Source organism: Monocercomonoides exilis (genome assembly GCF_001643675.1).
Source record: "Monocercomonoides exilis strain PA203 chromosome Unknown scaffold1-2713096, whole genome shotgun sequence".
Taxonomy (NCBI): Eukaryota; Preaxostyla; order Oxymonadida; family Polymastigidae; genus Monocercomonoides; species Monocercomonoides exilis.
This window is the reverse complement of record NW_027150546.1, coordinates 752293-766667: the sequence shown is the minus strand read 5'-3', so window position 1 is coordinate 766667 and position 14375 is coordinate 752293. Positions and strand designations below refer to the sequence as shown.

Genomic DNA, 14375 nt, shown 5'->3' with positions numbered 1-14375 from the left:
AAACTTCACTTCCGATATGGGACAAAAAATTTGTCTTCAGGTATTTTCATTGAAAAATTATGCACTTTTCATTGATTTTTTGAGATTAAAAAACACAACAAAAATGGATTCATTTTTCGAAATGTGTTTGAAAACACAAACATTATGTTGTGATATCAATAATGTTCAAAAATAGATATGAAAATCAAATTTATTTTGAAATCTGAATAAGTTTATATATGTTAAAAGTGAAACAATTTTTTCATGCTTTGTGCATAAAAAGCTTGAAAGTCCATATTTTCCCCTATATAAAAAATATATGAAACAAAATCGTTGTTTTCCCTTGAGTTTTATTTTAAATAAACGTTGAAATTGTTTTACAAATCATTCTGATTAAAAATAAATCGGTACAACTATGAATTGAAAAAAATATAAGAAAATATCCATTGAAATTTGTTTGAATGCTTTATTGAAAGTTTCTCACACCCACAAAAAAATTTCAACTCTTTGAACTTATATTAATCTCAAAATTAAAAAAAAAAAAAACTGATAAAAACTACATCCATTTTATATTAACTCACTATATGTCAAAGTTTTGTGAGTAATCTTAACGAAAGAATCAAATAATAAAAGAAATTAAAAAATCAATCAGATCAGTATTTCAAACATTTCGTAATTTCTATTTTGGAACAAGTGAGATTGAGAAAATTCCAATTTGATTGAATCAATTCCAAAAAATGAAGAGGAAATCGATGTTATTAAATAAAATTTATTTTTTGTCATAAATTCGAAAACCTAGAATTTAAACGAAATTACTTAATCAATTCCTGTTAGCTCAATCAAATACCAATTAGTGGTTCATAAAACCAAAAAGTCGTACTCAAAATCGTTTTGATTGAGTCAAGACCGATTGATTCAATTCTGGGTGTATGATCACATGAAAATCTATAAAACAAAGAGTTATGTTTTTGTCAATTTTTCATCAACACATGAATTTTATAATATTTGAATTATTATAAAAATAATTTCCATAAAAAATACAAAAACTTCAATGTTTTGACTTATTCAAAATTCTTCATATTTCAATTTTTATTTGAAAAAAACATTATTTCGAAAAGTGATTATGTTCTTTTCATTTTTTGTTAATAATAAATAGTTATGAAGCGATTAAAATTTAATGATCATTAAAGAATCAAAAAAAATAAACATTATTGAAAAGAAAAGAAAAAAACGATAGTTACAACAAAAAAGTTTTAAATAACTCTGACATTGCTTTTAGCAAACATTTTACATGAAAAAAGAATAAATATCACTTAAGTTGTTTGTTATTCAAAAAAGGCTTCATGAAAACAATTGTTTAATCAAAAATATGTTCTCAAAACAAAACTGAAAAAAAAGAAAGAAAATAACAAACATTTTCACCTTAGAAAATATTAAAAAACTAATGTTTGATTATTAAAAACCATTTTCCAAACGATCAACATGTTAAAAAGTCAGAAATGAAACTATCGACATATTGTTTATGATCATGAATAAACTTGACGCAAATATTTTAATAAAATATTAAAGATTCACATATTAAAATATTAATAAAAACATTCTGCTCTGTTATAAAAAAACACAAAAAACTTCTCATAATTATGATCAAAATTGATACATAATTTTTGATTTTTTGATCACAAATAAGATTGAGGGAAAACCGAATTGCTTGAGTCAAAACCAATAAAACAAATGAAAAACATTTTGATTTAATCAATTCGAATTGATACGCTCAATTCGTTTAAGGTCAACTACATCTTTAGTGTGTCAAATACCCTGGAATAATTCCCTGTTTAATTATTATTAAAGATCAAGAAAAAATAGATCCCATTTTCAGTTTAAAGAAAAATGTTCTTTGTGAGTTTTAATACTTATAAAAACAAATTTGAGTGAAACAACTCAAATCTCAACAGTTCATTTGAATGTTAGTTATATTCTTTCTATATTTTTATTTTCTAACTTTTTATTCTTTGATAATTGCTTTTTCATATTTTTCATTCAATAAATCGATGAATCCAAACTAACGCAAAAATAACAGATGTAATTATTCACCGCAATTCATGTAGAAGAATGTGCAAATAAGTATTTGCGAAAAACAACAAGTTTGTTAAGTTTGAATTGTTTTCATATCATTATTAAGTTTGGAATTAAAAATTCTCATTGTGTATGAAATACTCGCTTATCTGAATGCTTTTATTAATTAAAAAGTTGCGAATTCTTTCCAGTTATAAGCAATATAAAGTCAAAACTGATATGTGCTCACGTGGAAGTTGAAAATCCAATATACAATTATTTCTCCTGTCTGATAGCAAATCTCCTAATCATAAACATCTTATTGCGCGTGAACGATCTCAACATCATCCCTCTCTGCGGTTGTCTACTCCACACTGCCCAACACCACTCAGCTGCCTCCATCTGATCCTCCACTTGCCAAGTCAATCCAGCAACAAAATCTTCACTCTTCCTCTCTGCCAATGCTTCCATCGCCCTCACCAACTTCTCCCTCATCACCTTTCAACCAGCTATCTTCTCATTTCACCTCTTCTCCACCCCGAACAATCTCCTCCCACATGCCAACTCCCCAATCCCTGCCTCCTTCTCCATCTCCCACTCCTCTTTCTCCTCATTCATTCTCTTCTTCCACCTCATTTTCTTCTTCTGCCATCTGTCCCTCTTCTTCACTCACCACATCTCCCGGCTATGCTGACAGCCCCTCTTCCTTCACTCCCTATAAGCAGTCAAACTCACACAACTCTCCCTCTGCCTTCCTCAGCTCCCTCTCTGCGCATAAGTCTCTCTCTGTGCATGCTGCTGCATCTCCTCTCAGAAAATCGGCCGATTCTTATTTGGAAAGTAGGCTGCAGCCAATCCCGCAAATACCTTCAGACAGAATTGAAGGCATTGACGGCGGAGTGGCAGTTTTCGAGACACTTAGCGAGGTCGACGAGGCACAAAGTCCTGGGTTCAAGGGACGCACATAACAGTTCGATTATCAATATGAAAAGATCACCACACTCGCTACGCTTTCAGCAGAAGATGGTCATTGCAGTGCAGATAGAACAAGTTATTCTTCGTCATCATCATTCAAGAAATCATTATCACATGCTTATAAACCAATCATTGCTCCAACATTTTCTTCACATCAGATTCAGAACTTGTGTGGTATATCCAACAGTTCTTTAAATACAGGTGCATATGCGACTGTCTCTGCCACAACTGCCCTGCCTCTGTCTGTCCTCCTCTCCTCCCCCACTATCTGCCAGTCTGCTCTCTTCACTCTCCTCTCTCCACTCGCCAAGGACATCGAGCTGCTTGTCACTCCAATCCTCTCGTTTGCATAGCAGCAGAAGGAGAGCAGAGCAGGCAAGACAGCCAAGCAGCACGGCATGAACGCCACAAACAGCAACCAGCTGCCATCTCACCTGCTCAGCGGTGCTGGCTGAATGCTCAGCGGCTACCGCATACGGAAGATCAGCGAGGTAGACAGTTCCGCCCCATCGTCTCTGATGCAGACGATGATTGACGGAGGCATCATCACCAGCGGCTTACGAAAGGTGTTCAATCTGCTGGTCGATGCAGTCAATCCAATCCTGTCTCCATTCTTATTTTTCAAGGAGATGATTTCTTTTGTACAGAAGAGGCTTGGGCGAAAAGCAGTTCTTTGGGTTATCCACAGTCTGCTTTATCTTCTTTCATATTGCTTACTCCTGTTATGCCAACTTCTCCTTCATCATCTTCCTCCTTTTCCTCTTCTTTAACATCATCATCTTCATCTCTTCCACCAACAACGATGTATCTTCCACCTTCTTCTCCCAACGCTCTTCTCCCCTCTTTTTATTCCACCTTCATTTCCCAGCACCATTCCATTTCTTCTGTCCGTAATGCCTTCTTCCTCCTCTCCTGCACTGTCAAACAAGCCTCCTTCGAGCACCGCATCATCAGTGCTGCGCAAAAAAGGAGTTTTCCTGCTTCCGTTCTTCCGCCTGACATGCTTTCTCTCCTCGAAACAGAATGTGACTTGGCAGAGAGCAAGGACTTCTTCTCGACTGTGGATGAAGGAGAGCTGAAAAGAACAATTTGAAATAAGGATTCCCTCTTATTAGCTTTGCTGTGTATGTCCTTCTCAGAAATGCTGGCGTGTGATTCAGATGCAAATGGATGCGACTTTGTGTGCTCGCACAATGTCTGTGAAGGAAGACATTTTTACACAGATACTCCACTTTTCAGTCAAAGCTGCAATTCACAGCAAATAAATAAGAATCAAACAGGAAGAAACAATTCTTCATGTGAGATAAGCATCAATCCATTTGCTGCTCCATCCAGCGAGATAATCGTGACATCTGAGCAGCAGAGGCAGCCTAAAGGAACAGTCGGAGGCTTTCTGTTTTTGGCAGACAAGAATGGAATGGACGGATTTCGCAAAGCAGATGTTGTGTCTACGCAGCGGAAGATGTTCATAGAGCAAATGACAGTGAGTGTGGACTATGCGGATAGGAGAACACACTCATCATCTTTGCCTCTTTCTTCACTTACACCTCATAAGGAGTAGAATTCTGTGTCTTCATTGAGTGCAGTCCAACAGAATACAGATGCTGTTTCAACATCAGCAGCAGCAGTTGCTGAGCTCTCATCTTTTTCTGCACCAATTTCACCTCCGCTCACTTCTGCTTACATCTCCACCCAATAAACTCCTTCTCTATCTCTTATAACTCCATCTGTATCTCCTTCTTTATCTCCTTCTCCTCCACCTCCTCAGCAACCTTCCCTCATCTCTTCCATCAACCAGATGGCTTGGCAACTTCTGAACCCCTCAAATCTATCGGTCACAAACCCAGCTTCATTCGCCAACGAAAATTTGTCTTTATGAAATGAGAAAATCACATTAATCTGTCACATTTCACTTTGCATGATTATGCATAAACTGAACACTTCTTCAAGTTGAAAAATAAAAATTATCGATTGAAATTTTCTTTCAAAAAAAGTTATGATATTTCTATTATGGAAACGAATAAAGGAACCTTAATCAAATCATTGTTGATATTTCCTTTTTGCTTTGTTTTTGCGACGATGAAAAAATTGATGAATATCTTAAAAATGAAAATCATCAAGAAAATACAAGCTAAAAGACTGTTGATGGAGAGAATGATTCAATGACGCTTGATTACCATGACATTGTAATCAATACAGTCGACAGGGAAGAGAAGTTGCTTGTATTGTTGGATGCAATGGTATCGAAGTAGTTAAGGACTACAGATTTATTTTAGAACGGAATAGTTACGAAAAGCAGTTTCTATCGAACTGCAAAGGCAAGGAAGGAAGGAAGGGACATTTGCAGAATAAAAAGTCCACTAATTCTGAACAAGCGAAACAAAACTATATACTTCACAAAAATATTTGATAAAGTGCAACTTGGTGCTTTTCCGTGTGCAAGACAAGTGAGAGACATAGTTTAATTTTTCTTTCTTTCTTTCTTTTTTTAAAGTTTTGTGTTTATATCTTTTTACATATTTTTAATAGGCAATAGAAGTCATATCCGAAGATCAACACAAGCCAACTCAGAGCATTCATGTGTGCCGCACTTGGCCATATTCTTTTATCAAGTCGAACGAGGACCTTTTCTTTGCACATCCCATTCATTTATTTGTCGCGATAGCTTCTCATTCAACAAAGGAATGCCTTTTTCTTGATATGAAAAAAGACAGACAATTATTTGATGACCATCAGTGCAAATCGGAATATATTTTTAATCAAGAAGAAGTGTTTTTTTACAACTCCTGAAGTCAAACCAGGCCTTGTCGTTGCATCAAACAAAAATGATCAAAAATTAAAGAAAAGCCTGAGTCTTTTCTTTATCCTTCGGTGGAAATTTTGTTCTCTATTCATGTCGTTTGAAAAATTTCAAATGTTTTTTTTACAAACTGTTTGTGAGAAATTGATCATTGTTATCATAATCAAATGCTTTTATTTTTATAAAAAAGTTCTTTCTATCTGTTTTTAAACATTTTGTTTTTTAAGTATCATTGTTAGTTTAGTTGGAATTCAAATTCAAATTATGTTATGTTTATTTTTTAATGAATGAGTGCGGAGCTTTTTTTTTTAATTTTGTAAAATTTTCTTATTTTTTTTGAAACAATGCGATGTTTGTAAGTTTTCTTTTTAATTATAAAAGCATTCACATGTCAAATGGTTGATAAGACATGAAAAATACTCTGCAGAAAAAAAAAAAAAAATAAAAATTATAGAGTTCCTGGTTTATGACATGTCCCTGTTTTTTTACACACTTGACCTTAAACGAAATTACTTACTCATGCAGTATTAGCTTTGACTAATACCTAAAAGTGGTACATAATACCAAAAAGATCGACTCAAAACCGATTTGATTAAGTCATGACCAATTAAACAAATTCTGGGTTTTTGATCTTTCTCAATATATTTTCAAAAAATGGGTTTGATTCATTTTGTAGTTATTTAAAAATTTTCAGATGTCACAAGAATCATTCTTGGAAATTCTAAAAAGCGTGGAAAAAAGAAACGCTATTCCAGAACACTTGGAATCCACTCAAACTCCTGATCAACCTTCTATTATCGACATCGCATGCATATTGATGAAAGATCCGTCTCGTGCCTTCTTCAGGCTTTCCGGCTTCGTTTTTTCAAAGTTCGACTTTCTTCTTCATCTTCTTCCTGACGATGCTCTTCCTCGTCGAGGACAAACAAAATCCATCGACACATAAATAGAACAACTTTTTCTTTTATTGAATGTTCTTCATCAAGGCTCCTGCACTTTAACACACACCATCGCATCACCAAAACTCAATTACAAACTCGTCTATTCGACTCCTTCACTCAACAACTTCTCGTCTTAAAGCTCCATTAGCTGATTTGTTTCTGTCATTTCGTCGTGACAGAATCGAATCAATGAAAAAAGTTGGCCTCGTAGTCGACTGCATCGTCATTCCCACGAATAGGCCAGGATGAAGGCTGGAATTCGGGAAGAAGTACTTCAGCGGAAAGCATCACATTTACTGTGAAAAAGCTGAAGTTGGTGTAAATCCCAGGATCGGGACTACCAGCACGATAAGTTCAATATATACGGGATCAACGCACGATTTCACAATATTCAAAGACCACTACCCCCAATTTGTACCAAAGCTAGGTGGATCGAAGATTCTTGCAGACTCAGCCTACATCGGAGCTCGCCCAGATCTCGATGCAATTATCACCAAGCCTGTTGGCACACCTGAGCTGGCTACAAATCGAGTCATTGTGGAAAAATTCTTTGGTCGATTGAAAACAGAGTTTTCAATCTTTCGAAGACCATGGATGTTTGTAGTTGAGAAGGTGTCAGACTTCTTCTCAGTCGCGTGTTGCCTCATAAACTTCCATATTTTACAAAATTCGTTAACAGCAGAGAATTCGGAGACGAATCAAGGTTTATAGATACATTTGAAAGAGAAAATATTGGTATTTTTTTGAGATAATAATCTCGTTCAATGTTTGATCTTTTTTTGGAATTTTTGTGGGATAACTTTTTAAATGCATTGGAAATTAATCAATATGATAAATCATCATTTTCTGTTATATTTTTAATACGCAAATTTGGATTGATTCAATTTTCGAAAATAACCATAATTGTTCGTATATAAAGCATTTTCTTTTTTGCTGAGTATAATTCGGTCGTGCGAACTTTTTGATGTTCGAAGAATATAAATTTTCAATCTTTAATAAGTTTCATGGTATAATTCAAGTGTCCTGGTACCAATTGATCTGAACCATTAAAAATGACAAGTAAACTTTTGGAGATCTTTTTGAATGATGAAAAAACATGGAAATATGCTATTGAACATGATATATTTCCATCTTTCATGGAGTGCAGTTCATGCAAGAAAAAAATGATACTTCAACGGGACAACTCTTCTTGCAGAAGATTCAGATGCAAAAGCTGTAGAGTTTCTGTTAATGTGAAAAAAGGAACAATTTTTGAAAAAACTCGGTTACGTATATCAACATGTTTCATGTTAATACTGTTTTGGAATTGTGGATTGTCTCAGTTTCAGTCTTTAACACTCACTGGAATATCGTATCAAACAATTGTTGAATGGTACAGAATGATCAGGAGATCTGCAGAGTTGTTTTTGCTTAAACATCCAAGAATGATGGGTGGCGAAGGGAAAATCGTTGAAGTTGACGAAGCAATATGGAGGAGAAGAAAATATAAAAGAGGAAGGAGAAAAAAACAGATATGGATGTTTGGATTAATTGAACGCACAAAAGAAACTGAAGGAAAACTTAATGTTTTCATTATTAACAGCAGATCAGAACGTGTTTTAATTCCACTTATCAAAAGAAGTGTTCTTCCTGGAACAACGATTATGTCAGATCAATGGAAAGGATATCGATCTCTTCCAAAGCATGGATATATTCATCTAACTGTTAATCATTCGAAAACGTACAAAAACAAAAAAACAAACGCATGTACAAATCTTATTGAAGGAACGTGGGCTCGGATTCGAAGATACATGCCAGTTCATGGAGTGAGGGAAGGATATATCGAGGAGTATTTAGCAGGATTCATATTTCAAAAAATACTCCACTAAACTTTGGAAGATTTGCTGCAAGCAATAAAGGATTACACTGATGATGAATACGTTCGCACAATTGAATCTTTGTATGACGAATCAGAAAGTGAGGATGAAGACTTGAATTCAGATGAAGACGAAAGCAAAGAAGAAAGCGAGGAAGAAAGCTTAAGTTTCGGTGCAGGAGATGGAGAAGATGCAAGTGACTTCGTCCCTGAAAAACGAACAAGAAAAGATTTTTTTCAATAATCTTTTCAATCAGTCCTTATTAAAGATAAGAATTTTATTCATATCGTATTTTTCTATTTCTATTTTCACGAAAATTGCATTTTAAAAAAGAGATCAAATCATTTATTAAATTAATATCAGTTTCTTTTGTAATAGCGTTTGCACAGAGTGCTTCTTTAAAGGGTTTTGACCAAAATTTTTAGGTTTTTCTTAGCAAAATTTTTTTTAGGGTTAGGGTTGGCAATAAAAGAAAAATTTCAAATATAACCCCATGGGGGTGCGATAATGGTCTAGTGGTTGGTTGATGTCCGACCATTGTGCTAGGGTCTGGGTTCAATTCCCACTAGACCCTATTTATTTTTTGCTAATTTTTTATTGAATTTTTGGTACCAGCTCTCTTGAATCTTACCAGTTTCATTTTCTTAAAATATTTGATTATTCATGAACACACACGAATGGAAGCTTTTCATTCTTTTCAAATTTTTTTAAGATTTCTCGAGATAAGCAATATAGCAACGACAACAAGCATAGAAGATCGGAAGAAGAATTAGAAGTTTCCACAGGTGTTGCATGCTGGATATGATTTTGTTTTTGATTTTTGATGATTTGAACTTTTTTTGTATCGTATTATTTTCCTTCTTTTAATTTGTCTTTTATTTCATTCAGCATTTAACATACAATATATATTTCTATCATTGCGTTTGTAACAAATAGCTTTGATCTTTGCAATGATTTAATTTTTGTTTTTTATTGAAAATTCATAAATTTATTTTTTTCCTGTGACATTCAATGACATAGTCAATGAACGATTGAAATTTTGGAAACAAAAAGAATATCTGAATATTTGAAACAATTATAAGGGGATATCTTTTTTATAACTGGAGTTAAAAGAAAAAAAAATATGAAGAAAGAAAAAAACAAGATTGAGGAAAAGATGAGAGAAGAAAGTATTAAATGAAAGATGCTTGAGGTTTAATAGTTGAATTCACAAACATATGGAAATAGAATAGCTGCATAAAAAGAAAATAATAGGAAAGAAGTTGAAAGGAAAAAAGATAAAGAGAGAAGAAAAAGAAAGGAGAAAAGATAAAGAAAGGAGAATAAGAAAGGAGAGAGAGAGAAAGAGAGAGAGAAGGAAAAGAAGGTTGAAGCATAAAGAAGAAGTGGAGAGAAGAAGAAGAAGAAGAAAGAGAGGAGAGAAAAAGAAAAAGAAAAAGGAAATAATAAAAAAAGAATAAGAATGAAAAAGAAGAAAAAGAAAGAAAAGAAAGATAAATAAATAGATAGATAGAAAGGAAGATTGAAAGATTGAAAGAAAGACTTCGAAAGGAAGAAGAACAAAGAAAAAAGGAAGAAGAAGAAGAGGGAATCAAAGAAGTGCTTGGAAATGGTGTAGGTTGATCAGCAGAGTTATCATTCCCATTCTGTTTAGACTGTCCAGCCAGCATTCTTCCATCTCCAATGTCTCTTCCTTTGAGCGAGTGCAGCACACTTTCGTCGTCCATCGATAGCTCCTTCCTCTTTTCCCTTTCGATTGCTGCCTTCTTCTTCTCCTTCCGCTCCATCTCCTGCGCCTTCTCCAGCGGTGTCTGCAGTTGCGAGTGCACTCTCGTCTTCTTCGGCTCAGCCACAGCCGTCGAACGAGCAGAAGACTCCTTCAGAGCATCTCTGCTGAGCACAGCTGTCGCCCTGTCAAAGTTCGGTGGCAGTGGATAATCATCATTGCCTTCGTCGTTCTTCCCTTTCTCCTTCGAAAGCATTGCCAGCGACGCTTTCTGCTCCTCTTTCTCTTTTTCTTTCTCTGCTTTCCTTCTCTCCACTTCCTCCACAGTTCTCAGAATCTCCTCCTTTCGCGTGTTTTCCTCTTCGGTAAGCATTTTTCCATACAAAAACTGCACATTTACCGCAAACACACTTCTCACAACTGCTGCCTCTCCTTTCCCATCAGCCACAATTTTTTTTCTTTCTCAATGAAAGCGCTCTTTCATTCACCTCGTTCTCATTGTCTACTTCTTCTTCATACACTCCACTTACTCCAAACACACCCCTTTTCCTCCTCATTAGTTCCTCAATGCCTTTTTCTCCACTTCTCTCTCTTTCTCCTGATGTACCCAGATCGCCCTCTCTGTATCTCTCTCCTCTTTCTTCTTCCCCTCCTCCTTTCTCTCCTTCTCTCATTCCTCCTTCCTCTCTTGATGCCTTCATTCGCTCTTTGTCCATTGCTGCCTTCGTGCTCTGCTTCAGCTTCGCCTGCAGAGACTGCAGATAGCTCGTATTCAGTGTCTGTGCACCAGAACTGCCTCTAACAGAGAGAAGAGGACCAGTTTAGAGAAGCTTCCGAGTGAAGAAAGACTCACCACGTAGTGTACCACCAAGGAAGAAGGAAGAGGAAGAAGAAGAAAGAGGAGATGTCTTTGGAGAGCTCAATGCAGATGCAGCTGTTTGGGATGAGTTGATTGAGGCGTTTGAGCTGTCGGCTGATCCTGTGCTTGCATAGCCCTTCACACTTCCTGTGTCACTTGCACATTTCTCTTCATTCTCTTCTGCTGCTTTTTCGTCGGCCTCTGCTCGTCTTTTCTCTTCTTCTTCTCTTTCTTCTTCTTCTTTTGCCTTCTCAATCATCTTCAAAAGCGCTGTTTCTTCCTTCTTGTCTCTGTATTCAACAGCCAAATGAACATTCTGATAATTTTTATTGAGTGACTTCTTTAAAGATGATAGAGATGATTTTTCATTGGAAGATGATGAAGAAAATGATGATGATAATGATGGTAATGATGATAATGGTAATGATGGAGAGGAGTGAAGATGAAGATTAGGAAAAAGAAGAAGAAATAAAGGAGAGAAGAAGCAGGTGTGAAGAAAAGATAACAGAAGACAATTTGAAAAATGTTGAAGGATATGAAATAAAGCGGAGAGGACGATAAAAAGAAGTTGAGTATTCAAGACAACAAAGGAAGAGATGGTGATACAATGCATGAAAATTATCAAATGTCATTTGTTAACAATTCAAAAATATTGCTATTCCACATTTCAAGTTGATTATCAATTCGTGAAAATTATGATGATGTTTGAAACAAATATATATGAATTATTTTTTAAAAATGAATTATTCAATGCTCGTTATCGAAGTGATGAATAGGCAAATCCAATAATTCATAAAACAGTTTCGATCTTACAAAAATTTCTTAACTATTGAAAATGTTTTCATGAAAAGAAATATTATAATGAATTTGATGAAAATTGCCAATTCCTCAATAGTTTATTTCATATGGAATAAAGTGATAAACATTCGAAAAAAAAATTATCGTTCCACGCAATGTTGAAAATTGCTTGATGACAAATTTCAAAATAAGCTTTAAATCTTTTGAATACCATTAAAGCTTTAACTTTAATGTTATTTCCATTAAATCTCTACTATTTCATTTTTTTGATTATTTGACAATCATTCATTGAATTTGAAAGAAAGAATAATGAGAAATAATTTCTACAGCATCCATATTTAACCTCTTTAAATACTTTGCAATCCTTCCTTTTTATCAAAATTGAAACTTTTATAAAAATGATAATTGTAGTAAGTTTCAATTCACACATTATCTCATTCTCAACACAGATCAACAAAGAAATTGCATATTTTTAGAAAGTCAAAAAATGCACAAATAACATTTCCTCACCAATATCAAGAGATGTTCCTAATCGTCAACAAAAATAGATTTTCGATTTCACAAACATTCACGTCTTTTCATTAACATGTTTTAATATACAAAGAATCAACATTTGGAGCAGCTTATATGAAATTTTTGGGTCATTATCTTTCAAAATCATTGATTCTCAATAAGCCAATCGGATTAGATTAAAAAGTGCACCTGGGAGATATCAAACCATATCCAAGTCTGGATAAAAATAAAGTGATTATTTTTATCTAATGCTTGATACCACGTTTTTTGCCTTTCACAACATAGCAAAAGCCGAACATGCACTTTTTATCTTGCTTAATTATCAAGGACACGTATGGGACAATTTCAGAAATCAAATATTGATGAATTGCGTCAAAGTCTGTTTCGTCTGTTAATCGTTTCAATTGAAGATTGTAAACGTTGATGATATTTTGTGAGTTTTGCTTCTTTGAACATGTTTTTCTTTCATTCAAAACAGTTTCCTTTTTTTTTGTTCTTTGAAGATCAATTAAACAGTGCTGTGTAGAAATGCCGACTTCAGATCCGAATTCATTGTTATTCTCGCTTTTAAAAAACAAAAAATCTTACATGAGTGGAATGATAAAAGAAGGCCACATTTTCAATTGTAAGGAAATATATTTTTCAAAATATCTGTCGTTCACTGATAATTTAGATTGAGAATATTATGATAGAAAAATTTTTGGAAAAATCAATTGGTTTGGCTTTTGTGACACTGTATGAGATTCAACATGCTTTTTTTAAAAAGGAATTAAATCCTTCAATGATAAAACATTCTCATCGGAAATGTGATTATTAAACGAGTTGAACAGAACACCGAATACATTATTACAAAAGTTCTTTCCGTGGTGTTCTGAGAAATAATTCACTTCACATTTTTTTCCTTTCAGAAAAGAAGATTTTCTTCGCAATTGATAGTGAAGCACAAAGTGACTTCGTTTATGAGGACCGGAATCACAGAAATATTTGAAAGTCGAAGAGTTTTTGAAGAATGATCTTTTCAAAACCGATTGCAAACACTCTATAACAAATCGAAAATCATTTGATAGGCATTCTGATAGAAAGTTGTAAGTTTTTTTTACATACTGATCATTTTGTTTTTGAATTGAAATCACTGTGAAATGTGATAATTGTTTGTAATCATAATATTCTTGCAGAAGCTGGTGAAATCTGATCAACAATTTCCATTTTTCTTTGAAATCAAACAGCAGTATCACTTCATTCTCCTTCAAATCATGAACTGTTTTTTGAAAATGTTTTCGTTGCCATTCCGCATATGTTATGTGCATTTTCAAAATAGAAAAATTTTTCATATCTGATTTGCTTCTTTTTGAAAAAGGAACATATCTCAATTTTCTTTCCAAATGAGAAAGTTTTTCACACATTTCACATACGTCAGTTCTCTTTTTTGCTTGAGAAAATTGTGTCGTTAGTTTGTTGAAATAAGAAAGTGACAACTTAATGTTTGTTTCTTCCTGAAATTCTTTCCATAATCTTGATTTCGGCTTGAAAATAAGTCTTTTTTCATTTGGTGATAATCTCCGAGTTGATTTTTGATTCCGTTTTAATGGCAAATGATTGTTGATGTTTGAAGAGGATATTGAAAATGCTTCGTCATTGTTTGCTCTTAACATTGCTCCTTCAAGTGCATTTTGGTTTACTGTTTTTTTGGTTTGCTTTTCAGATAGTTGAATATTTGAAAGTACTCCTCTTTTTTGATTTGTATTTTTTTCCGTTATTTGTGTTATCTTCAATGTGAAATGATAATGATGGTATATATCCTTCTTTAAATAAATTTTCCCATGCTTGTTTACAACTTTGAGCATTGATTTTTGTAACGAAAGCATCGTTGCAAATA

The 14375-nt window shown here is 34.1% G+C and overlaps 3 protein-coding genes across 3 annotated transcripts; 2 read left to right on the top strand and 1 right to left on the bottom strand.

Annotated features, from left to right (window-relative positions):
* Window positions 1–2492: 2492 nt before the first annotated feature.
* MONOS_15646 (uncharacterized protein) lies at window positions 2493–2999 on the top strand (the record flags this gene model as incomplete). Its single annotated transcript, XM_067868537.1, has 1 exon — window positions 2493–2999. The coding sequence occupies one exon, from the start codon at window positions 2493–2495 to the stop codon at window positions 2997–2999; it is 507 nt and encodes a 168-aa protein (XP_067736238.1).
* Window positions 3000–4132: 1133 nt separating this feature from the next.
* On the top strand, window positions 4133–4567 carry MONOS_15647 (uncharacterized protein; the record flags this gene model as incomplete). The annotated part of the gene is made up of 1 exon (XM_067868538.1): window positions 4133–4567. One exon carries the CDS (start codon window positions 4133–4135, stop codon window positions 4565–4567), a length of 435 nt encoding a protein of 144 aa, XP_067736237.1.
* Window positions 4568–9678: 5111 nt separating this feature from the next.
* MONOS_16877 (uncharacterized protein) lies at window positions 9679–11045 on the bottom strand (the record flags this gene model as incomplete). The annotated part of the gene is made up of 3 exons (XM_067869747.1): window positions 9679–9703; window positions 10260–10787; window positions 10849–11045. The coding sequence occupies 3 exons, from the start codon at window positions 11043–11045 to the stop codon at window positions 9679–9681; spliced, it is 750 nt and encodes a 249-aa protein (XP_067736236.1).
* Window positions 11046–14375: the final 3330 nt, after the last annotated feature.